The 26816-nt window shown below is 37.6% G+C and overlaps 1 protein-coding gene across 1 annotated transcript in view; it reads left to right on the top strand.

Annotated features, from left to right (window-relative positions):
* MARCHF11 (membrane associated ring-CH-type finger 11) overlaps positions 1–22949 on the top strand; it is a 30650-nt gene extending 7701 nt beyond the window's left edge. Inside the window, exons 3-4 of the mRNA XM_048072094.2 lie at positions 13768–13960; positions 20999–22949. Of these exons, the coding sequence (XP_047928051.2) occupies positions 13768–13960; positions 20999–21321 (516 nt within the window). The 3' untranslated portion in view covers positions 21322–22949. The remainder of the gene's footprint in view (positions 1–13767; positions 13961–20998) is intronic.
* Positions 22950–26816: the final 3867 nt, after the last annotated feature.

Here is a 26816-nt window from a genome sequence, read left to right as displayed (position 1 = left end):
ATTTTTTAAAAACAGAATTGCATCCAAGCTGTGGGGGTGTGTTCCCCTTCTATGTTACTCTTGTATTTTCAATAGCTTATTAAAAAAGGAATTGTTTTCTTGTTTTATTTTGTGAGATGTGTGAATTGTGCGCAGGGCGGTTTGAATGCTTGCATGGTGTGAAACAGCAGTTAACACAATGTAAACTGCAAACTGTACTTGAAAATAAAGTTCTAATTACAGGTGTCATCCTGATTTAGTGGTAATATATATATGTATGGTGTGTTAAATAGTGAGTTAACTACTTCTAGGGAAAATAGAGGATTCCTTTGATACGGCAGTTTTCACGGGGCAGGATGTCTAGCATGAGACATGGTGCTAGGTAGTTTTTTAGAGGAAGTATCTTGAATATAAGTTACTACGGCAATTATAAGCATAAATTACATCTTTTCAACAGATTTAATTAGAAAAGTATTTCCAAATGTTAGGGGCAGTGTGAATGGGAGTCTGCTTACCTACATATAAATAGCTACTGCCATTTTAGGTGATTAGGATAGCTAAGTAAACAATGTAAGACTTAAGGTACGGTGTGGGACCTGTGTTCAGGAATCTTTGAATAACTGTTTTTTGCCTTTTTTTTTTTTTGCCTATTTGATAGAATTCCCAAATAGCTTGATATTCTAGCCTAAAACTGGTGAGATTTATTTAGCGATGAAAGTTTTCTAAGTTTTTCTAAAACAATTTTTTGTCTTTTCTCTCACGTCCCAAATCCTGATCATTTGAGTGTTTAATTCCCATCAACAGGCATTAGTGAAAAAATGTTACAACCAATTCCTGATTGATTGTTTCAGCAGGCTTTTTCTATTTCTTGATGTGGAAACCTGTTAATAAATTACAGTGTACTTCTTTTATACCTCTTGTCTGTGATACCTTAGTTCATGCTTATTTAGTGGTATAAGTAGCCTGTCCTGGGTAAAACCTGGCAAGACCTCCCCTGGGTTCTCTACAACCTTTGCTGTGTCAACTGTGAAATGCTACTGTAGTTTTTTTCCACAACAGAAATTTGCTGAAGAAAGTTGGCTTTATTGACTTTGTTTCAAAACTTCCTTAGACTGCTTCTCATTTTTGAATGTTTGTCAGTTGTGCTGAAGTCTTCAATGCTGTCACTTTTGTTTACACTTCAATGAAGCCAGTATAAAATGAGTCTTGCAGTTTTAGCCACATGCTGCTTTCCCCTTACTAGTTTTTCTTTTTTTTTTTCTTTCTATGTTTTTACATATTTTTCTGGCAGTGTCTTCCCTCCAGGGCACTATTAAACTTTGCCATTTCTGTGACAAGTGTATTCCCAGTACAAGAGTACATTGTACTGATACCCACACAAACTATATTATTGGAAGAAGGCCATATTCTGAGCTAAGGGCTCATTTTTCTGATCTTTTATGCTGAAAGTAATTTCTCAATAGTTTCAGACGGTCGTGAACCTTACCATCAAGATGGTATCACTTGCTGGCTTTGTGTGCTTGTAGCTACTCTGCTAACACTGGAAGAAGAGACTTCTAAGTACTACAAGAATATTGAAAAAAGCAAGATGATTAGAGGACTGGAGCACCTGTCGCAGGAGGACAGGCTGAGAGAACTGGGCCTGTTTAGCCTGGAAAAGAGAAGACTCAGGGGAGACCTCATTAATGTGTATAAATATCTGAGGATGGAGACAGTCTCTTTTCAGTTGAGCCCAGCGAGAGGACGAGAGACAATGGGCACAAACTGAAGCATAGGAGGTTCTGGCTCAATATGAGCACTTCTATGAACACTTCTATGAGCACTTCTGGCACTTCTTTACTGTGAGGGTGACAGAGCATTGGCAGAGCTTGCCCAGAGAGGTTGTGGAGTCTCCTTCGCTGGAGATACTCAAAACCCACCTGGATGCCATCCTGCGCAGTGTGCTCTCGGTGGTCCTGCTTGGCAGGGGGGTTGGAGTAGATGATCTTCAGAGGTCCCTTCCAACCTTGGCCATTCTGTGATTCTGTGAAGATCCATAAAATTGCCACCCAGGAAACTGTATCCTGAGAAAATGAGAGCATACTTCAGTATGCCTTCTCTTCTTTGATGCTAAGGAAACTCCCTCTGCTCACCAAGGAAGAACAGACAGGGAGAATCTGCTTCTTAATGGGACACTTTATATATCTCTAATGGCTATTATCTGAGCAGTCCGAAATTTACAGTCTACTATACCTTGTGGTTACTCTCTGTACATTGTGTTCCTCCATGGATGACAAGATTAAGCATCTCAATTTCAGGGCTGCTGTTCCATAGGAGGAAAGCAGTCTGATATATTTTGCTTGGAGGAATCAGCATAACATGGTTGCTCTCTGGCTCCTGTCAGAATAACATGAATAGAATATTGGAGTCTTACACATGCAGCCTTTTGCTGCACTTGCAACACTGTCTTCCACATAACCTCTTCTTCAGTGGCCTCAAGAATCATTGGAAGCTCCCATCATTTAACGTCACTTTCCAAAAAGGACACTTTGCCTATATTGAAATGTACAATGATGACTTAAAATCATCATTAAAATAATAATTTAAAATTATCTTAAAATTCCCATGAGATTTAATAAAGAGGGTCACTTTCTCTTCAAACAGCATTTACAGAGTATTGCGATCATCTCATTGCTTTCTGAAAGTTTGTATCAAATAGTAATTCGATTAAGTACTGTCTGCTTTTTGTCAAACTTAAGGGGAAGGTCTTCATGTCATCCACTGCTCAGTATAAGGAGAGGGACCATCAAATGCTTCTTAGGGATTTCAAATTCCTCTGCTTCAGTCTTTCTTTTCTATGGCTTGGAGTAAAAGATTTAGAAATATGTAGAATAGTTGATGATTCTCAGGGAATACATCTACTTCAGAGTTTTTACATCAATAAGATTTGATACGATTACCAGGTATTTGAATGTGTTTTAAAATTGTAGATTCCCTAGGAAGAGTTTATGGCTGTGGGGGTTTCAGAAGCTCATCTACCTACTGGGCCTTCCGTTCATACTTTTGTAGATCTTACTGATACGATTGCTGTAAACCTAGCCACAGAAATTAGGACCTACAAGATCTAAGAACTTCAGTCTTCTAGACCAGATTATTTCAGAATAGATGCAATCTGTATTTCAGTTACTTGCAGGTGTTCTGGTGTTTACTTGACACACGGGAATCTTTGTCTTCATTGCACAACTCCCATGACCTAGCTCCTCATAATAATCTCCAAGAGATTCCTCTCATCTTTTTTTTTGGGTTCAGAGGTACAAAAATCAAGTCTGTTTACTTAAAAATCACCTAGCATTTCCATGGTGCTATGTGTCTGACCTAGAATTAACATATCTGAAGTGTGAATATTGTCTTTGTCCCTGTGTCACTGTCTCCCACTTTTTCATCCTTCCCTAGCTTTGCTAATGAATTGGCCAGATTAAGTACTGAGCCGTTGTTGCCTCTTACATATGAATCCCTTGGCTATGACACTGAATTTGTCACCCCACTGTTTCTCTACTCCCCTCAGTCACTATGCTGACTACCCCTTTTCCAGGATTCTGACAGAAGTAGGGAAGATTCTCGGGACAGAAATCTCTTTCAGCAGGACTTTAACTGTCTTTTTTTCTTCTGGTAATCAAATGCCTAATTCTCTTTCGGGAAGAGAATTTTGTAGATTTTGTTTTATGATATGAAAAGGAAAATGAGTTTAAAAAGTTAAATAACTTCCTTTACAAGCTCAAATTCATCTGGGGATTTGCATTGTTCCAAAGGGGCGATTAATTTGCATCTCTTGTATTTATTTTCATTAATCAAGAAAAACACTTTCGGAAAAAATTCTGTATGTGCTGATAGGCCATGATCCTGCTGCTTGGTCTGTCTGCAGCACTCATCATCTCTGCAGGGTGATAAGAGATCCTAAGTAGCATCTGCTTAGCTGCCTGCTGCAGAATTCTGCATCTGTACTCAGCATCTTGACTGAGAGACTGAGCTGCTTCCCTTTGTTTGGCCATGAGTAGGCATTCAAAACTGACATTCTAAAAGCTGTTCTGGTGGAAGCTGGAAGGTTTGTTTTCATAGTCACACATGGACACACAAAAAATCAATCTTTTTCTTAGTGTTAGGGCTGCACAATCATTCCTAGTCCACCTAGTGGAGAAACTAGAAGAAGGATTAATTCCTTCTTCCAGTCTCTTTTCTCCCTTAAAATCCTCTGTGAGTTAAGGCTAGTATGGCAGAAATGGTCCTTTTCACTACATTGCAGAAGCTGTCTGGTGCCGGTGTCAGAATACTGGCCATTTTCCTGATTTTTTCATACAGGTTTTTGGGATATTAGGCCATAGTCAATATTCTCTACTTCAGAGTTGTTCTTATCAGAGTAGCAGTAGTTGAAAGAGACCTAAGTAGTTCTTAACTGCCTTCATGATTTAGTTGTCTGAACCTGTGAATGCCTTTTTCATTTAGGTTTTATGGTTTTCCGTGGCTATCACCCATGCCATAAAATAAATTCCACTAATGTTCCTGACCAAGGAAATGCCAGATTTCCATCTGACATGCTTTCTTCATCAGTGCTTGTAGGGATGAGTTGCTTACAAGCTTTGGATATCAAGGGTCATTTGAAGATTTTTCTTGTCTGTTTCTATACATTCCAGAGAGGTAAAACAGAGTACCATCCTATGTAGATAAATTTACCAAGTGAACAACAAGTTGTCTCAGGACTTCCTGTAGGATCATTAGGGTGTTTTTCCAAGAGCACCCTAAACTATTGTCATCAGCACTCAGATCCTATTGTTAATATTTTTAAGGAAACTGGAAACAGTGCTGACTGTGAGACAGAGCAATTTGACAGTTGCTGATGTGAAAAGAAGACTGACACCTCTGTCATATGTGATTATTGAATTTAAAGAAGGGACTACGGTCTAGAAAATATAATAATTTGAAAAATAATTTGCAGAACAGTAAGTAGTTCTTTGATTTATTTTTTTTTTATGTACAGCATGTGCTTATCCTTCTTTTTTTTAGGTGCTTCTTGATCTGAGAGAAACCAAAGGTATTTTTATGTCCGTATTTGTACTGGAAGAGATGTTACATGGGCGATGTATGAGTCATATAAGCACCATTAAGCCAAGAACAATTTATAGTTTAAGGACTTCCAAGCACAACAATATGAATGGATATTACAGTTTTTGATAATATAACCACTGTTTCTTGTAGTGCTATGAATGCTGATGCATAATATAATGTCAGAAAGCTGTGTATTTTCAGTGGCTATCCCAAAATATTAGAAAAAAATTGTTTACAAATTCAAACAGCAGCATCTACTAGCTCGTAGCAATGATTATGTAGCAATATCTGCAAAAGCTTACTAAGGCAATTGATTTTTAAAATTTTGCTGTTTATTAAATTCTTATATTGAATAAGTTAAAATTTAACATATTGCTATTAATAAATGTACCAAGCATAAATTATATTAATATGTATAATCATAAATGTATTGTGTATCTTTTTATATCAAGTTTTAATTATTACACATTTTACATAATATATAAACCAAAAAGCATCATAATAAATAAGTTAATTCTTCCATTAGGCCAAATTTTCAAGCAGTATGCTGTTTACCATATTAATTTGCACAGTCTAAATTTTATAATTATGACTAAATTGTCTTCAAATGAAGATTTATTGCTAATGTAATTGATTATAGAATCAATCTAATTGACTTGCTAATCTAGTAGATTGCATTCTAATTGAGTTTTAGAGCAGGTTTTAACAGATTTTGTTTAAGCCAGAATCCAGGATTGTCTTCTCCATGATTACATGCTAGTTGATAATACCTCGGTATTTTTATCATCCTGCCTTTTAGCCCTCACCCAAGATACACATATCTTGCTTGGGGATTAGGCAAGACAACAACCTTACCTCTGAACTAAGTATATGTTTCTTTCACCTTGCCCTCAAAATCTGAAGTTTCCTTGTTTTATATCTCACAAGGAAGCACTTGAAAACAGGATTGTGTCTTCCCTTATGATGCATCTTCCAGATTTTCTGAGGTCACATGAAAATTCTCATCCTATTCTGTGAATTAGTTTTGGTTAGGACCAAAAGGCCCAAGGCCAATATTTGTACTCAGATGTTTTCTTGTGAGGTACCCTTCACTACTGAAACACATCGTTGCCATATAGCAATAGGAAGAAGACTGCACAATAAAGGTACTGCAGATCCTGTGCCTAATTGATAGTAAGGAGTTGCTTTGTGCCAGAAATATTGTGAAGGGCCTGATTCTCAGCTGTGAATAATGTTTCTGTAAGATGCAAAGGAATCCAGTGACAATAGATAAGGATGATATGGATTGATATTGATATGGATTCAGTCAGATTAGCAGCAAATAGTAGAAAGTAGTCAAATGCTGTGTACTTTAAACAAAACAACTTCTTAAACATGCTTTTCCAATTGATTTCAATTGTACCTCTATGTTTTTTGGCTCCATCATCTAATCATCATTGTGTGTTCGGCCTAGATTGGAAAAATACATTAATGCATTAATATAATACTATATTATTATACTATAAGATAGACTAGAAGACATCAAAAATGGTCAAGAGCAGATGATCCCTCTGTACACTGACAGGTGATCAGGGTGTTTTTGTGAGAGAGGCTTGTTCTGTCCCTCCGTGCTGAGCAATTTTTTACAGACGTTTGGAGTTGCGTGATATTATCCTCATGGTCAGCATATTTTTTCCTGTTAAAAGTATTCAGTAGTTTTAGCTCAACAGGTTTAGAGAGAAGGAAAATGCATCTCCAGAACCCTTTTTGATACTGTCATTTTGTGTCCAAGGAGAAATAGATTTCCAGGATTTCCAGGCTTCTGGGCACTCAGAAATCTGAGGTGCATCCAGTGGAAGGGCAGATGTTCTATTCAATCAGGTATATGCAATAAGCCAACATTTCTAGGAGCTATCAGCTTCTAAGGACTACCAGCTAAATTGCATGTATGCTGCATGGATGGACTGTACCTCCGCAGTGAAGGCTATGCTTTCATAATGTCCCAAGTAAAGTACCAGTATAGCTTTCCAAGCAGACTGAGAAATTACATGCCAAATTATCTGTATTCACGATCTGTCTGATACATAAAAAGAAAATATAATGGAAATTATGACTAGAGGCACTTTGTCTTAATAATTTATCAAAATAGGTAAGCATTAAAGGTGAACAGCAATTTTTGTGGCACCAGTTGTTTTTAAAAAGGACATAAAAATAGAAGCCTATGGCCAAAAATGGCATTTCAAATGTTTGCGTGTATGTGCCTATGCATTTTCTATCCAGGTTGGTCAATAGCTTGACAATATCTCTGCATATTAAATCACGCAGATTGTGTTCTGTGTGTACTGCAAAACACATTAGAAAAATTAATTATCTGATCATCTAGACTACTAGCAGGAACAGGCACTTTAAAAACGGTTTATTGGACCTAAATCACTGAGTACTTTTGCTTAAGTTTTATTCATAAACAGATTGCAAATCCTGTTATGCATAATGAATGACTGTTTAAGAACTTGTTCCTGTCAAAGCTATCAGATTCTAGCAGCCAGAGCAAGTAGACCAATCTATAACGACTTTTTGAAGTCTTATAATTAATACATCTTTGGGTAAACCATACTATGTTATAATAGGTCACCATCAGGATTGTTCAATGCCAGCTATTTTTAATTAATTTTATATTAAATGCACCTTCCAGACTGACTAGAAGGAATGAGAGTCTACTGTGAGCAGATTCCATAATAAAATGCGGTTGTAATCCCCAACAGTACTTCAATTTAAGCAATTTTTTTGGATTACAGACTGAGGCAGTTGAAGCATGTGCACATTTCCTTTTGTTACCTTTGCTACTGTGATTGCAACCGTACAGCATATCTGGAAGAGATAGAGTAGATAGCTGGCAGCAATCATGTCAAACTGACACATCCACATCTAGTAGAGATTAGGAGTATCTTCAGAGTCTTAAAAAAAAATAAAATTGTCTCAGACCAGACCAGTTCCTCTAGTGTACTTCTATATTTTATTTAGCATTACACCAACATGATAAGGTTGATCATGAACAAGTGTTCACATGTATGCTACTTCTTACTACGTTTTTAAAGGAGATACATTTTTATAATGACTTTTTATTTGTTCTGGACCTAGAACCTTAGTAGTCACATTGATTACTGGATTGATATGTATTTAAAGAAAGTGTATGTGGCCTGTTGCTTATGACGACATGCTTGAAAAACTGATCACCTAACTGAGTCACAAATTTAAAAAGTGGTAAAGGCATACATTTGCAAAAGATGTTGTTACCCCTAAGAAACATGGGATAATCCTTATTTGTCTTCATAGAATCACAGAGTAGTTTTGATTGGAAGGGACCTTAAAGATTATCTTGTTCCAACCCCCCTGCCATAAGCATCAACACCTTCCACTAGATCAGGTTGCTCAAGGCCCCATTCAGCCTGGCCTTGAACACTTCCAGGGATGTCTTTTGTCTCATCATCTGCTGCCGGTCTTCCTGAGTTGGTACTACACCAACTCAGTAGGAGAGCTATCCTCTGTCATCTAATGTGGGGAGTGATAAGCAATTTTCATATGTTCTTTATTAAGGATGTAAGAAAACCTGTAGTTTCACTGCAGGCATTTTTCCTATAAAGTACACTAAGTGCAATTTCATTCTTAATCAGTGCTTTTAAGATCACATTGCTGTCACATGTTTTATAATAATCAATGGGCTTTAACAAGGCATCATTAAAAAAAATGTTAATATTGATTTATCACAAAGACAACAAATCTTTGAATATTGTGTCCATCTTTATGTTAGTAAGGAGCATATATAACATATACATATATATATGTAAGGAGCATATATGCATATAATGCATATAACTGTATTAACTTTATTTTTTAACAGCCTTTCAAAGCAGTATATTTCTTTCAACTTCTGGAAGTCTCTACCTCAAAAAAAAAAAAAAAAAAAAAGAAATTATGCAGTAATTCTCCTTGACAGAGCACTTAGAAGAAAAGGGGAAAAAAGGTTTAGGGGGTCAGAAACAAAACTATAGGGTGCCATTAGTGTATCAGACTTCTGAATGACTCATGAAAGGAAGAGCAATGGTAAATAAAATATTAAAAGTAAAACATAATAAAGTGTCAGTAAAAGTGAAAGTGTAGGACGTTCTAAAGGGACAAAAAACCAACGTTGTATTAAAATCAGAAGCATGACTTCTATCTTGTTTATGAAAACACCATCTTCAAGGCAAATTTTCTTTACTGTATATTAAGGTAAAAAAAAAAAGTGTTCTTTTAATGGGCAAGAGGAATGGCGTGGTACATTGTAACATTACAGATATGGTGGGAAGGAGCATGAAATGGGATCCTATTTCACAGAAATGTAAAGGATTTTTTTTTTATGAATCTGTCTTTGAAAAATTATTATTGTCATTGTTCAGATACAAAATATTTAAAGTTTTATTTTTTATGTTTAAGCAAAAATTTTATCACCATATTTATTGTACTTTATAGAGGCTGACACTGAAAGCCTGTATAGATCTTTTCTGATTGGGTCAAACTTAGATAAAAGAACTCTTACTGATTACAGAATGTATAGTCAGCAAACGACAAAAATGAATTAGGAAGTTATAATTCATAATGTTGAGCAATTAAGAGTTATAAGGCAAGTTATATGAAGAAAATGAGAAATACTTTTATGGAAATAATGGATTTAAATTCTGGCATACTATTGATGACACAATTATTCAATTTGAAATGTTAAATAATTCGGACTGTTAAATTCTAAATGCAGTTTCTCAACATTAACTATCACTGATTTATTTTTACTACATTACTTTTGTGACCTCTTTATTGAAAGCAGTAATTTTAACACTAAAAGGTGACATGATTATAACAACATATAGCAGGGCATGCAGTAAGGTGAATGTAAGAAATCAAATAAAGCTTAAACGGCTTTTGGTACTATAAACAGAATCTGAGTCTTAGAAAAAGTCTTCTGTTCTTAAGTGTTTGTCAGAGTGTATATTCACACATATTAGCTAAACTTTGCATGAGAAATCGAACAGTAGAAAGCACTTTAATCACAACTTCTGTTCTTCAGTAATCTTGTCGTGAAATGCAATGCCACCAAACAATACAGTCCCATGTAATTCCTCTCATTGCCTGATGGCTAATATTGTCTATGTCTACTTAAAGACCTAAATCTTTTGTACTTATTTACATATGAATATCCTTGTAACTATAGAATACCTTCTTCACTACGTGAAAGATATGTCTGCCTCAGTCCGATCTGCTTGCTTTTTATAATTCATACCCAACTCAGGAAAAGTTAAGGGAAAAAAATGAAGGCATTTATTTCCCAAGAGACGGCCTCAGAATAAGTTTCTGAACCAAAATTGTTTGGGGGTCAGGGGGAAGGAAGTTTCAATTCTGGTAAGTTAGCCATTAGGAACACGCACAGTCTTGCCACTTGCATTAAGAAGGGACATACACACTAATCAAGGTCCCCAACTTGATCGCATGTTAGAGTGTAACACCAATCCATCCCACTGTTACGGTGTTGGATTCTTATGATAGGCTGCCTAGCGCTAGGAGACGAGTTTTTTTAGTTTTAGTTTTAGGGTTTTTTTTTTTAGTTTACTCAACTTTTTTTTAGTTTAGTTTTAGTTTTGCATAAAACTCTCTGGACTTCTTGAATACCTTGTATCTTACACACACAATCGTTCTCCTTTTACTGTGGAATCTCACCAATTAGTTTAACTTGCAGATTATACTAATAAGAACAATAGGAACATAACTTTTATAAAATATATAAATACTTGGTAACTGCTGACCTTCATATTGAGGAAGGTGGAGGAGTATAGTTTCTTTAGTACAGAAAAAAGGCAGCAGATACCACAAAGGACAAAGTGGCTGAGTAGTAGAAGAAAACATCCAAGTCCTTTCAGAGGTTCTTGGTATTTTTTTAAAAAAAAGGTTCTTTGATTTTTAAAGGCAAAGTAGTTAGGAACTACAATCTCTGGAAGGCTTGTGCATTTTCTCAGTAACTGGGGTGGCTCACCTTCCTGGTTAGTAGCATGCTAATATGCTGAATCTTTGGAATTACTGAATTTATAGAGGTTGAGGGATTCAGTTACTTAGATTCTTGACAGACAATTCATCTGATCAGGAGAATAGCAAAATAACTAGAATACATTATTGAGAACATGCTAGGGTCATATCTATGTCTCTTAGGACTTTTCAAGGTCAAGATTTTCTATAAATAAAAAGTTTGGGAAAATCAACAGATGCCCTACTGAGATCCTTCTGAGACCTTTTCATGGGAAAAAAAAGTGGTAGGAGTGGTTGATTCTGGTTGGGAATGGGTGACAGGAATAGAAATTGCATGCCAGACAATACCAGAATAAAGAGTGGGCTTTATATCTAGACTGCACTCTGTTACTCATCCCGAATGTTTGGACTACTTTTCCTTCTGCTATCTTTGAAAAATAATTATGAGTAACCTAAGGAAAAAAATACAAAATTCAAAATAAGCTGAATTGAACTGAGCTCAGGAAGTTGCACTGTCAAAGATCTGCTATTTATTTTAGTGATAGAACTTTTTTTTTTCAGTTTATTGTCAGCTTCTCCCATGAATTTGACAGTTTAACATTTTACATAACAGTTAATACATAAAACTAAATTTTACTTCATGTAAATATACTTCAATTTCAGGCATTCTGAGCAAATATATTATGGGTTTGTCTCAAACTAATAATGAAAAAAAGATAGAGATTCATAACCAACAGCATTTTTGACAGTTTTCTGCCAGGTTACACTATGTGGCTTTAGCTGAGAAATGAAAAATAATTTTGTTGAACATACCCCTATGAGAGCTCTATGAATTTCAGTCCTGACATTTAAGTCCCATATACAAGTAATATCTGAGTCATGAGAAGCTCACTCCATTCTATCATGCATCAGTTGTAATTGACCTTCCTTGACCTTATTTAAAAAAAAAATAAATCCTAGCAAAGGAAATGAGTATCCATAGTTGCTCTACTGTAAAAAAGATGTTATTGAATATGAATAGTCCCATTTCAACCTTTAAGTTTAATAAAATGGCTAGTATGTGTTTAATAAGTAAATTATAAATGGACAGTATTTCAAGATACATACTTCACAGATTGTTGTATGGCTATCTTTTTGTACTGTTATATTCAGAAGGCTGGAAGAAGAGAAGGTAAGCAGGACCAGATGTGCAAATTAGGCAACAGCTAAAAAAGCCGATGAGAAAAGCTGAAAGAAATGAAAGGGCAGAGGTACACATCGCTCACCCAGGCTCTTCGTAGTGGTACTTGATGGGAGAAAGAGAGCTTAAGTGGTGGGTCAGACTGGATATAAGAAAAAAGTTTTTTGACCTAAGGACAGTCAAGAAGTGGACCAGATTGCTCAGAGAAGTTCAGCTGTCTCCATACTTGGAGGTTTTTAAGCCCTGAGCAACCTGGGCTCACTGAGCATCACTGGCTGTGTGTTAAGCAGCAAGATGAACTAGAGACCTCTCACAGCCCATAGCAACTTGAATTATTCTAGCATCTTACAATCATACACTACTGGGTACCCAACTGCTGGTTAAAAAAGAAAGGTTTTATAAAATAGCAGAGAAATGAAAAATTATTACTAGATGGGAAAAGAGGTAATAAGTTAAGTAGCTCTTTCTCCACCTGCTCCCTATTGCAACCCTTGAAGTGGGCAGATATGTTCAAAATTAGGAACAAAAAATATGTCGGTCTAAAAATCCTACACTCTAGCTCTGGAATAGTTGATGGGTCTACAGTGTGGAGTCTACCAAACTAATTCAGACAAGGAATAGGCCAAGAAAGACCATACATAAAAAGGGGCAAGCTAGAATGCTTTTTTTGTTATGCTGTATTTTGCTCTAGTGACTCCTTGTTTTAACAAAATTTCATTTCTGTTCTTATGTTGACAGAATTCAGTAAGCATACTCTTTATATTTAAATCTTTTCACATCATAAATCCGAGTCACCTCACACACAGAGGATACAGCCCTCCCAGGAAAGACAGGCATAATTAAGGTGCACTGGAAAGAAATGTGCATGCTACCTAGATTCAGGGCTCTTCCTCAGACGTCACGTTGCCTACATACTAGGCTGGGGGTGTCTCTTTGTACTGTTAGCATGGGTTTTTGCTGAGAACCCCAGCTCCCTTGGTATGCCTGGAGATAGCCAGGAGCTTCTTTGATGAGCAGCAGGAAAGTGGAAAATGGCTTTAGACTTTGAGGGGAGTGGGATGGAAAGGAAAGGTGCCACTTTCAACTTGTTACGTTAACATAAAACCAACTTAAGGTTGTCTTCCCAACGTTGTTTTTATCCTGTTCATTAGCTTACAAATATGAAAGACTGAGTTCAATTTCTAGGAGTATTTTTTGTTTTGTTTTGTTTATGTGTTCAAAACGAAAATAAAACTAATAACTCTTCTGAAGTTCACAACTAGATGGTGATATTAGTGATACTGGAGGGGATGGGGAAGCAACTATTAGTTTTACCTTAACTAAAAGTAAAATAGGTAGAAAAAAATATATAAAATGTCAGTGTCAAGAATATTAATAAAAATCTATGAAGATATGTATAAATTTAAAAATAACTTCTGATTTCAGGAAAAAAAAAGTGGCATTGAATGTACAATCAGAAAATAATAACATTTTTATCTTATACAACTTTGTTTCTCTTTTAGTGGCAAAGCATTACTATAACACTGGTTGAGAAAGTGCAGATGGTTGCTGTAATCCTAGGATCTCTGTTCTTAGTAGCAAGTGTGACTTGGCTTCTATGGTCAGCCTTCAGCCCCTATGCAGTATGGCAAAGAAAGGACATCCTTTTTCAAATCTGCTATGGAATGTATGGTTTTATGGATCTAGTGTGCATAGGTAAGCTCAAAAACTTTAAACAGCACAGACTGTGGTTTAAGACTGTGGCTATCTATTTTTCTAATTGGTCACTCTAATTGATCACTCCAGTTCTTTGCAGATTTATTCTCAGCTGGTGCCTTCAGCAAATATTGCTTTTTACAGTGTTACAAATACTGCAAAGAGAAAAGAACCAAAGACACTTTACTCTCAGATTGATCAAAGCATCTTAGTGGTGAGAACAGCATCAGGTTCAACTACTTGAAAATACAGACAGCTAGCAAAGTTCAGAAAGCTAAACAGGTGAAAATAACAATGACATTATTAAGAGAATTAGTAAAGTTATGTGCTATCAAGTCTTCTACTGATGCAACTTTTTATTAGATTGTACCCCCATGAAGGACCGGAAAAGCCCATGAGGATGTCATCAAACTGTGTGTCCAAAATTAATTTGTATGGACTTACATAGGTTGCTGTGCTAGTAATAGAAAAGAATGAAGAAGACAGGCTTGAGTTCTATGTACGTCATAAAAACAGTTATGAAGCACATGATACTACTGACTATAATAACTTACTACACTATTAAAAAGTCTCACATCATTTAGCTTTAGCTAAAATGTTAGAAAGGAAAATACAATTTACTGGAAAGTATTTTGACCAGTTTTTAATTTTCTGATAATATACTTACCCAGAAATATTTAAATAGGAATCTTTCTAGTATTTTGTAAAACGACTTTGAACTGATTGCTGTAATAGCTACAATTAATTGCAGAGAGAGTTTAGTAGCTTGGAGTAAACACTAAACCACATTCTTAGAACTGCAGTTCCAAGTAAATGCAGAAGTAAAATGCTATATGATGCTGGCTTTTAGATTTTGGAACAATAAAGGTTGATGTTATCTGATCTCTTATATGGGAATAATGAAGGAGGGGGCTGAATTCAACTCAGTAAGGCGTGAAGAGACAGAGTGATTCCTAAAATCAAGACTTTTGCTCCAACCATAAAGCCATATAATCTTTTATTGACACCATCTCATTACTGTAAGAATATTTATTTATATTTCAGCTGGATCACCATTTCTATTTGTTTTGTAATTTTTATGAGAAGCCCACTCTGGAATATTTCCTGACACAGACTTTCTTCTGTGAACCCAGATCTTCTCAGACAGAGAAACAAAGATAATGTTGGTCTGGACAGGTGCTCAACTTTTAATTTAAACAAACAAACAAAAGTCAGTTACAGGTCCTCCTGCTATGTGCTGATTCTTGAATACTGTTTTTTTCCTGCTGAGCACTTAATTTCTGAGTTTTTTGTCTTTGTTAAAAAGAAAACAAAACTCCAAGTGTAGAGAAAATGTGCTTCAGGTATTCTAAGCTTTTCATTTATATGGAATTCTGTTTTTTCACATAGATTCCAATTTTCAAAATCTACTTTGGTATGCATCAGCCAATTGGAGTAACCAGTTATTTTAAATGATTTTCATGTCTTTCAGTTCCTTTGGTTATTAAAACACCTGAATCAAATCAATCTAAAAATCAGTTGGGAATGCCTGTGGATGAGAAGAAATATTACTGAATTTATCTACAGAAGTAAACTATAGTAAGGTGTGCCTTCAGTAGATTGCTACATGAGCTAGGTGGCTGCCCTTCTAGTCAGTCAGGCTCAAGACACCTCTGGCCAGGAAGCTACTGAGCTAGCATGTACCTCGTACAGCTGCGGAGCGTCTAGCTAACGGGCACCATGCAGGAACAAAGTGGATACATAGCTGTCTTCATCCACCAGATAAACTGACCTGCCTGTGAGGACCTAAATGCATCTTTTGCAGTCCTATCATAAAGAAATACATGCAAACTTTTACATCACTTCCACTGAAACTGACTATAAGTAAACATATTTGAACACTGGTTGTGTAATTATGAAGTTTAGTGCTGATATGACTTAACAGTTAACTATATATCTGGAAATTCAGAAAGCGGCAGTTTGGTAATTGTAAAATTCTGATAATTCAGATTCATTCAGCCTACTCAATCTGCAAATAATTTAAAGTAATCTGCATTCTGCAGGCTTGTAAAACCAAGAATTCTTGTAACTTTTGAAAATATTTATTAATATATTCAACTTTATCTTTTCATTTCATCAATAAATGACTTTAGACAGATAGTTTTAATTTAAAATCTTTGAATAAAGTTCTCTAATAGATTAATGTAATTATTATTCATGAATTATATAAAAAACACGACACTGTCAATTATGCTAATGAATTCCAAAAGGCATTAACATATGCTTTTACCATTGCACAATGCTTATGGCCAGACACAGTTCTTTCTATGTCCTCTGTTCTCATTTGTATTTAGTCATCCATGACATTCTCTCAGTTCAAGCTTAGTCTTACAAAGGACCTGCAATGAGTGGATATCTATACTCCCACTAGAATCTGTTTATTTCAATCAAAATCTGTGCATATATATGGATTTGCCTGTGCAGCACCCATTCCAAGACAAGTGAATGAGAGGTACAACCAAGATTTAGTCCGACTGCCTTCAGCTGCATCTCCTTATAGCTTTGCATTAAAAATATTAATTTTTTGGTCATTTTTGAAATCTAAATAGCTCTATTTTTTGAATATATTTTGTTGTCATCATTTAAAAAGTAGTTTGCCCAAAGGTAATGACATATTCACAACCCTTTACACGATCAACTTTTTTTCTTAGCTTTTTTATTTTACTCTGCCTCCCATTTATTCTTTTCCTCTCACCCTTTTTTAGCCTCGACCTTTTAATTAATGTTTTTCTCAGCCTTACGACCCTTTTCAGCCTTAAATCCTATTTCAGCATCCTCTTATTCTCAAAGTCCAACTTTATCAGCCCCATACACTTGATTTCTGCTTCTCAGAATCTACCTTTTTTTCAGCCTCCCACTCTGTTTCTCCCACTACTTTTCTTTTATCCTCCCACACTGCTTCAGTCTCCACTTTTTCTCACACTATGACTTTTTGCCTCCCAACGTTTTATGGCTTCCAATTATTCTCCTTTTGATCCTCCACTTTTTTTGAGTCTCCCATCCCTTTGGGTCCTCCCATCCCTTTTTGGCCTCCACTTTCTTTTTTCTTTTTCTCAGACTTCATTTTTTTGAGACTCTCAGCCAATTTCAGCCTCTACTTTTTTTTTCACCCTCTCACCTCTCTTTGGCCTCCACTTTATTTTAGCTTCTGCTTTTTTTTTTTTTCCACTATTAACTCTTTCTCAAGATTTATGTTTTCTTAATCCTGCCTTTTTTTTTTTCTCTGTTTCCCCAGCCTTTTTTGGCCTCCTAACGCTTTTTGCCCCCCCACCCTTTTTCAGCCTCCCAATTCTTTCTGTCCCCTCTCCCCTTTTATGCCTCCAACCACTTTTTGACCTCCATGTTTTTTAAACCTCTGCATTTTGTCAGCCTCCCATCGTTTTTTTTTTTTTTTTTTTTTAAATCTTAACATGTTCTGGGCTTCCCACCCCCCTCCATATTCCATTTTTTTCTCAGCATCTACGTTTTTGTCAACCTCCCACTCCTTTTTGGCCTCCAACCTTTTTCAGCCTCTCACCCTTTTTCAGCCTTCACTTTTTCTCAGCTTTAGTTTTTTTGTTTGGCCTTCACTCCTGTTTTGTTCTCCTACTCCTTATTGGCCTCCCACTCCTTTTCTGCTTCCACTTTTTCTCGGACTACTTTTCTTTGGCCAATGAAACAGTCCTCTTTCAAGCCCTCTTTCAAGCCTCTTTCTCCCTGACTGCCCCAAATACCTTGCAACACGTGTGTAACTAACTCACTTAGTTGTAAATATGTACAGGCAGAAGTTCTTTGTAATTAATATATTTTTAGAGCAGGTGTTTAACGTTTTAACCAATTTATTGCTTTTTTTTTTCTCATCTGTGGACTCTGGCATTTTTGTCCAATGGTTGAAGTTATTTCTCAAGTGTTTTTTATTCCCCAGTAAAAGTTTTTTATGCTTCTGGGAGTACCATTTCTAAAACGCTGTAAGAGAAATTAGTGTGATAACTAAAACAACATAAAAACCTAATGCCACCCTGAACAAAGCTGTGCCCTTCTTATACAGACATTCAGTATGAAAAAGCTCAAGTGTTCTTGTGACTTGGGATATGAAACCCTTTGGACAGAACAAAAGGAAGAATTTCATAGTACTTTGCAATAAAAGAACAAAAATGATGTCCCTGTAATCCTGTTGTCTGGCTCCCATCACAGTCACTACATTTTAGAAATAAATTGTGGAGGTAAAGCCTTCTTAGAGCCTTAGCACATTTTGCTAGGTCCCTCATCCCACAGACTCTGTCCCTTGTAGATGTTACTTGGACAGAACATCAGAACAGCTAACAGCGCTGAATTCTAACACTTCCTCTTAGGAACGTATAGGTCAAACAAGGTATTCTGCTGATCTGTAATTTTTTCCTCTAGGACTGTACAAATACGTCCTCTGTGCTATTGAAACCATGGTATTTGGAACAAGTTAGTATAATTCAAGGATGTATCATTTTTTTCTCTTCTACCCCATTCATTGTTGTGGAACTCTTAAGAAAAAGATTCTTTGCCAGTATCTTACACCTTCACTTTAGTGACTAACTGCACATATTCTGAGCATCAGAACTTCTCTGTAACTGGAAAATCACATCCAGCATTTAAACCTTACCCAGATTTCCTCTTGTTTATGCTCTCAGAACTTTTAGTGCAGAGTTTTTTTTGTTTTTGTTTTCCCCTGAAAGTATCTTTCAAAAGAGATAAACAAGTCCTGGCATTCTTTTGCCTCTTCGACATAAGCCTGTTTGAATATGTAGTTTTATCAGATAGGAAAGTAAGTTTTTGAAGAGACAAGTTATGAAAGCGGTTTTTTTCCACCTTCAGCATTGCCAAATCTGACAGCTTTGTTTCAATCCTTGCAATATTTGCTCCTTTGTTACTTGGCTCTTTTAGAGCATATGTGAACAACAGCTTCCATTTTAAAGGCAATTTCTCTTCTTTACCATTGTTGAGAAAAATCTGAAAATATAATTTCAGTAAATCCTGAAAAACTCAAAAACAGAAAAAAAGTTCTTAAAGAAACAGACCTGTGACTTTTCTGTCGTAATTCTGGGGCGATACTTCTTAATCTTTAAGTGTCTCAATGATCCTTCCTCAACTGCTTCCTTCTGTGTTCTGAAATACATTGTTTGGATTCCAGGGCAGAGTAGGCAGGTATCTGAAATCTTTAGATTGGGGTAAATAGGTTCTCTCAATTTTGCTTCATCACAATCTTGAGAAAGATTGGACTGAAAAATAGTATGATCTAGGGACGGGTAGGGGGAAGCTACAGTTATGCTCTTATCATTCCATAGGAAATCGATCAGGAAAAAAAAAAAAAAAAGAATCTTTGTCACAGCAATAAAACCATGGCTTATTTGGTTTGCAGATTTTGTATGTGATCAAATGTCATTTAGCCTGTATCAGATGCTTCAATGACTTCTAGGCGACTTGAAAGGCTTGGAGGACTACTACATCTGAAATCACATCCTTCTGCATCTTTGTGTTTATCCATCTTTCAATGTAATGCTCTTTAAAAAGGTATTAGGCTAGGCACTGCAAATCATTGCACTTGAATCTGCAGTTTGCTCTTCATATACATTTTTTTATCACCCTTTCTGCTTGTGTCATCTTTCTTTGAATGGCTCTTTTCGTGTATCAGTTAGCCCCACTGAGAGACTCAGATGCTTAAATCACGATTTTGTTGTGTAGGAACAGGTAATATAAAATCTCTTGTGATAAAGAACTGTAGCCTGTGGCACCACAGATGATAATAAAGATTTCGCAACATATAGGAAAATTTTAGGCAGAAAACACTCTGGACAATTAATTTATAAATGTGTTTGGGTAGGCAGACTGCTCTCCTCTCAAAGCAGAGAGTCAGAGTGAGCATATGACATTGCTCAGAACCATACACATTGCCAGGCCTGCTGAGGAACAGAGGAAAAAACCAGTAAGGCTGAAGCTCCATGAATTTCCTGAGTAAATCCATATTTAAATCACTTATGCACAAATAATGTGCATATAAATATAAAAAAAAAAGTAAAAATATATGCATACCTATGAAAAAATTAAGAATTTCATTTAAGTAAGCAAATTGCTTGCATGCTTACAGTACGTATTAGCTACACGGAAGCTCAGAAGCAGATTGGTCTATTTAGGACTCCAGATAAATTATATTTTCCTTGAAAGGACCTTCTAAAAGAATTCCTGGATCTCAACAAAAAGGGTGATTCTTGATTTTTGTCTACTGAATTTTGAAGCAAAAGAAGAATGCCCATCATCCTTGCCATGTTCATCATTGTTAATCATAACATGTAATTTCTTCTTGCTCTACTGAAGCAAGAAAGTCATTACTCTTGCAGCCGTTCAAGGTTGTTGTAACTGTTCCATGTTCCCAAATTGAAATAAGACTGTGAAAACAGTTACATTTGTTTGTACTGAATTCTAAAAAACACTGTTGAACAAATGTAAGACTATTACGGAAGGTCTGACTTAAAGATCTACTTAAATGGGTAAAAATATCAATAAATAGGATTTACTGTGAACAAGGATAACACCAGCATAAACAATCAATTTACAAATCTGCTGGTCAGGTTGATTTGTATTGGTTTACTTAAATCTAGATATATTTTTCAGTTAGGCACGCTCAGATAATTCCAGTATTGGTCATGTTGAGCTTCCATTCAAAATAATTTTATTTCCTAATTATAATGACTGGGAAGTTTGTGTAAATTTTGGATTTTGGTTAAGTATATAATGGAAGGGTTTAAAATCGCTATAAATATACAAGGACACTAAATACATGCATGCTCCCTTCCCTAATCTTAAACACATTAATATTATACTGCATATGTATAATTTATTTGAATTATGAGAGTTACAAGCAATTTAATGGATTCTGGCAGTTGCCAGATTCATTACAACATGGTATTATGAAGTTACAGCTTTATTTGTTCTCGAAATGATATGCAGTGACATTTTGTAAAAACTAATGCTTTCTTTTCTTAATTTCAGGACTTATTGTACATGAAGGTGCATCTGTTTATCGAGTGTTTAAGCGCTGGAGGGCTGTGAATCTACACTGGGATGTGTTAAATTATGATAAAGCTACAGATATAGAAGAGAGCAATCGAGGAGAATCCTCAGCAGGAAGGACATTGTGGTTACCGCTGACTGCATTTAGAAACAGAAATTTAGTTCACCCAACACAGTTAACCTCACCAAGATTTCAGTGTGGCTACGTATTGTTACATCTATTCAACCGCATGAGGCCTCAGGAAGATTCATCAGAGGATAATGGCTCTGGGGAAGTAGTGATGAGAGTGACCTCAGTGTAATGATTACACTCACTGTGCTACACAGATAAGGATAATGTGTCCTGATGTTACAGGGCTTTGGAATGTAGCTACAATGAATGGTGAAACCATTAACACTTGAAAAAAAAATACACATTTTTTAAAAAACTTAATGCTTTTTATATGATCAGCTAAATCACAAATACATTTTTTCTGAAAAAAACAACAACAAACCCTCTTGCTTTTTATATAGTCTGGTTTATTAAATCTTTTGTCACTTTGTTACCTGAGGTGTATATGATACAGTTTAGCTCTTAGGTCTTTGAATGCTGAAGAAAGTCATTTTTAAGTAAAATATATATATATATATATATTTAAATGTATTTTCTTAAATTCTGGCTTTAACGCACTATTGTTATTTTTCCCACTTTCATGAGGATTAAACTGAACAACCTCCTTTCAAAAAGGAAAAAAAATATTGACAGAAGTCAAGCATGCTTTTTTTTAAATGTCTTTGTTTTGTTTCAGTTCAGGTTGATGAAAGTAAGTAAGGGATATACTGTCCCATGCTGTTAAGTGGGAGGTCCAGCAGGTGTTCTAAAAACATTAGGGAAGATGTATACTCTTCTTTTAGCTCTCCCACAGGGATGTTGATATCAGACACGAGTGTGACACAGACACGGGAAGAGTCTTGCATTTCCTCTCAAGACTCCAAGATCTGCAGACTGCTGGAGCTGTGCCTGTGCACAGACATAAATAACACTGTCTTCCAAGCAGCGGTGCTGCATTCAGCAGCCTGTGAGCTTCCAGTAGTATTCTAATGACAGGACATTGTCCACCCATATTCTTTAAAATAAAGAGGAGATTGCAACTTTGCACTGCAACTGCTGAAATAATAAATCCTAACTGAAAATGAAGTAGAATAAATGTAGAGCCTTAATTTTGCCAGGTAACAAAAGAGGATATTAAAAATAAATCAGTATTCATTTTTATCATGATAGCTAATCAGTGCCATGGAGTTTGCTTCTGTTTCTGTCTCATGGCAGAAATTCTAATATCATTCAATCAAGTAGAAATTTAAATAATTTCCAAGTGAATAATTAAGTTTACTGAAGATCAACAACCCTGGCTTGCTTGCAACAGTTTGTGGTGGGTTGATGCTGGGTGGCCGCCCTCTCACTGCCCCTCTTCTGTATGATGGGGAGAAAATAAGGTGGGACATACTCGTGGGTCGAGACAGGGAGATCACTTTCCCATTACCATCACGGGAAAAACAGACTCAACTTGGGGAAAAATAATTGCTTTTATTGCCAACTAAGTAGAGTTGCAAGGTAAGAAACAAAGCTAAAAACTAAAACACCATCCACCCACCCACCTGTCCTTCCCAGCCCCAGCTGCACCCCTCCATCCTCCACTCCTCCGCCTCCTCACTCCTATGCAGGGCATGGGGCTGGGGCCAGCACTCGCAGCCCCTCTCAGCCTCTCCCTTCCCCAGGCCGTCCCTGAGGCGAGGCGCCGCCATCTTGGCTGCTGGGCCCAGCTGTGACCTGTGGCGGGGCCGGCACGGGGCAGCACGACCATGGGCACTGCTGGGCTCCCACAGCTCATACAAAGTTAAATGTTTTTGTGTTCCAAAATATATTGTAACCAATGGGTGACTAGTTCTAGACATATCTTGTGCAGTACCTGGACTATTGTGCCTGGAAAATTCCTTTTCAGGGATCAACAGGGTGGTGCTGGAATCGGTGTCAGCCTTGCCTTTGTAAGATGCCCACATACCAAGACCAGACACAGGACGCTTCTGCAACTACACTTGAAAGGATACACTTGATAGAAAATAAACACTGGAGTGAAGAGCTCTTTGTTTATTCATAAACATTTAGCTGACGGACTCTACAGAGGGCCCAGCATTCTGCATTAGTCTCACAAGCTCAAATTTACTGAATCTACAGATGAGTTACTTCTCTTTCAACAGTTAAAGTGAAAAGAAGTATATCAGCTGTGATCAGCCAAATGGTATCTCAACAAAAGCCGTTTAATATCCTCCATGACAGATTACCAACATTCAACTGGTAATCTCATTGAGAATGAAAACTATGAGAATTCCCTTCCATAGTAGCTTTCAAAAATTTCCCAAAGGAGGAATTTGTGGAGAAACAAGAGAAGCTATGACTGGGGAAGCTTGCTGTATCACCAGAAATTAATTATTCTTAATTACCACTTAAATAATGTCCTATTTCCCGGAAGGACTACAATTCCACATGACCAAGTAGAAATCAGAGTATCTCAAAAGCACTTTTAGTACAAGGCAAATAATTAATTCCTTGCTCAATATACTTAAAAGGCTGTCTCACACCTTTTAGGTACCCATGATCTGTGAGATTTAAGGCATATTTCAGCAGTCTATTTACACTATCCTAAAAACAAAAGTATATGAAAACATTTTGTTATAAAGAGATCTTTTCCATTCACATCCAAATGATTAGGGTGCTGGAGGAAAGTGACTCACGAGAAAAGATCAATAGATCTAATTTAAGAGAGGACAAGATTTCTGTGTACAAATGTTTGAAAGACTCATGTCCATAACACTTAACAGCTTCTGAGGGAAAATGATTCAACTAAGAGTAATGAAAATTAATGAGTTAGAAAAACATTTAGGGCAAATACCAGAAAAACCTTTTTAATAGCAAGATTTGTCATTATTAGTCATTTCTGTAGCACAATAATTTTGCGTAAGTCTGAGCTTACATATTTCCATATACAGAAAGTGAGATCAGGAAATGATTAAACAGCCACAGGGTTAGTATGGGCAGGACACAGTTGAAAAATAAAATAAAAAAGATCTATGCCAGGATTGTACTGCAGAATGTTTTCAGTAGTAAGTGTAGCTAGTGCAGGATACAAATATTTCTTCACTGACCCTGTATTTGGATTTGTGCAGTACCGCAGTGCTGTAATCACCTACATGCAAGATAAATGAATTCAAATCAGAACAGGTGCAGAGAGGGGGATGCAAAGGGAACAGGGACTGTATTTCACATAAGGAAATTAGAAGAGCGTGGCTTGTTTGGTTTACCAAATGTTGAGACAATGTTATTATTCTTAGTTATTACATTGCAAAATAAAATTTTAGGCAAAGAACAACACTAGGAAGCACGAGAACCCAAGGACACAAATAGATTGCAAATAAATTTAGCTGTAATTTCAAGGTAGTTTTAAAATATTCATAGAATGAATCACAGACAACAATTCAAGCTAGAAGGGCCTATGGGAGGACATCTAGCCCAACCTCCAGGGTAAGCTCTGAGGTCAGACCAGGTTGCTCTGGGGATCCTAGGGCTCTGCAGACAGCTCCCAGGCCCATCACTTCCCCTGGAGCTGTCTCTTCTGCCAGCTGAACAAGACCTCAGCCTTCCCTCACAGGGTAAGTGCTCCAGCCTTCAGACAGCTTTGGGGCCTTCTGATGAACTTGCTCCAGTTACTTTATGTCTTTCCCGTACTGGGTTGCCCAGGGCAGTGTTGGCCATCCCTACAGCCAGGGCATGCTGCTGGCTCATGCTCAGCTTGTCTGCCTTATCACAGAAATGCTCCCAGCTGGGCTGTAGCCTTTACCCTTGCAACAGAGCTTCCTAGCCAGCAGCTGCACTTGATATTTGCCCTTGATTAATTTCATGAAGTTCCTGCTGGCTCTCTGGGCAGCTGCCCTGACCTGATCGTGTGTCACAACAATCGGGAGTCATTTGCAAACCCAAGAACAGCAGTGTCTCACTTCTTGCAGGTCTCTGATGAAGAGAGGCTGTCACGTGGGACAGGGCCCAGCACAGACCCCTGATTTATTCCATTTATAATTGGCTTACAGACAGCGTAGGTCCCATTACCACCACCTTCTGGACCTGAACATCCAACCAACTTTTTTGCTATCAAATTGTCCAACAATTCAGAGCATAACGTCCTGACTGAAAGAAGATGATTGTGTTGAAAACTTTGCTGGGATTGAGCAAATTATATCCACTATTTTCCTCTTAACCACAAATGCAGACTTTCAAACACAGAAGGCAAACAGGTAGGTCAGGCATAAGAAGACTTGCTCCATAATTTCTCCAGGGGCCAAAGTGAAGAGAATCAGCTTTTAGGTTCCCGTGTTGTCCTCTGGGCTGTTGTCAAAGATGGGTGTGACATCTGCTGCTCTGTCCAGCCACCAGGGACCTCTCTGATCTCCATGAGTTCTTGCACATAATCCCTGCCTCAGTCTACAACCACTGCCAGTCATTCCTCACCTCTCTGAGCCCCTTCACTGAGCCTCAAGGCCTGTGAGACCTTGGTGGTGAAGACTGGTTCAAAGAAGGCATTACGGACCTCAGCCTTCTCTGTGTCCACTGCCACAAAGTCACCCACCCCAGTAAGCAGCGAGCTTGCATTTCCTTGTTTGGCCTTTTACTGCCCAAATAGATACTGAAGCAATTTGTCTTGCCCCTTGATGTCCCTGCCAGTTCAAGCTGAGCTTTGGGTTTCCTAACCCCATCCCTGCGTGCCCAGGCAGTATTTCTAAAGCCCTTCTTTGTAGCCTGGCCCTGCTTCCACCTCCTGTACGTGGCCATTTTTGCAGCACAGCTGCACCACGAGCTCTTGGTGTAGCCAAGCCAGGCTTTGGCTTTTGTCTGCTCGTTTCCCTGGGCATCAGGATGGAACATTCTCCCATCTGCAGGATGTGGTCCATACAGACCTGGCAGCTTCCCTCATCTCCTTTGCCCTTCAGAGCTGCTCCCATGGGATCCCAGCCGCCTGCTCCCTGGGCAAGACACAGGCTGCTCGCCTGACGCCCCACGCCTGGGCTCCGCGATTCTCCTCCCTCCCCTCAGGATCGTCACCTTCAGCATTTCACGCTCACCATGGCCAAGGCTGACACAGACCACATCTCCCCCACCCCAGCAGGGACAGCAGGTCCCTCAGTGGCCCAACCAGGCTCTGTCAAGAAGTTGCCCCTGACCCCCCCAGAAGCCTCCAGGACCACATGTGCCCGGCTGTGCTGCCCTTCCAGCAGGCGACAGAGAGGTTCACAGAGCCCAGGAGTGCCAGGCTCTGCCATCCTCCGACTTCCTCGAGGGCTTTGAAGAAGGCTTCATCTACTCTTCACCCAGACCCTGAGTTTGGTAACGCCCCCCACACACTGCCTCCCTCCCTGTCCTCCTGATGGTTTGACCGACGAGCTCTCACCAGAACCTTGTCCACACCACAGGAGAGCTCTGCACATCCCAGTTGCTCCTTCACACCAGGGGCATTCCCCCTCCTCTTTATCCCTGTCTGTGTTTTCTGACAGTGCCACAGTGAGTTACTGGAAGAGCATCCCAATAAAAACAGCAACAACAAAACATCTGATCTGTTTCAGAGGGAGTTGGATGAGTTTATGAAGGTAATTAAGATGTTATCACTTGTGGTAGCAGAAGATTGGAATTCATTCCATTCCCTTTCTATGCTCATTTCTATGTAGACCAAATGCATGTATTCCCCCTTCTGAAGAATTTCAAGTCTCATCTGAA

This window comes from Anser cygnoides, chromosome 2, assembly GCF_040182565.1.
Source record: "Anser cygnoides isolate HZ-2024a breed goose chromosome 2, Taihu_goose_T2T_genome, whole genome shotgun sequence".
In the NCBI taxonomy this organism is placed as follows: Eukaryota; Metazoa; Chordata; class Aves; order Anseriformes; family Anatidae; genus Anser; species Anser cygnoides.
This window is presented reverse-complemented; position numbering and strand designations above follow the sequence as displayed.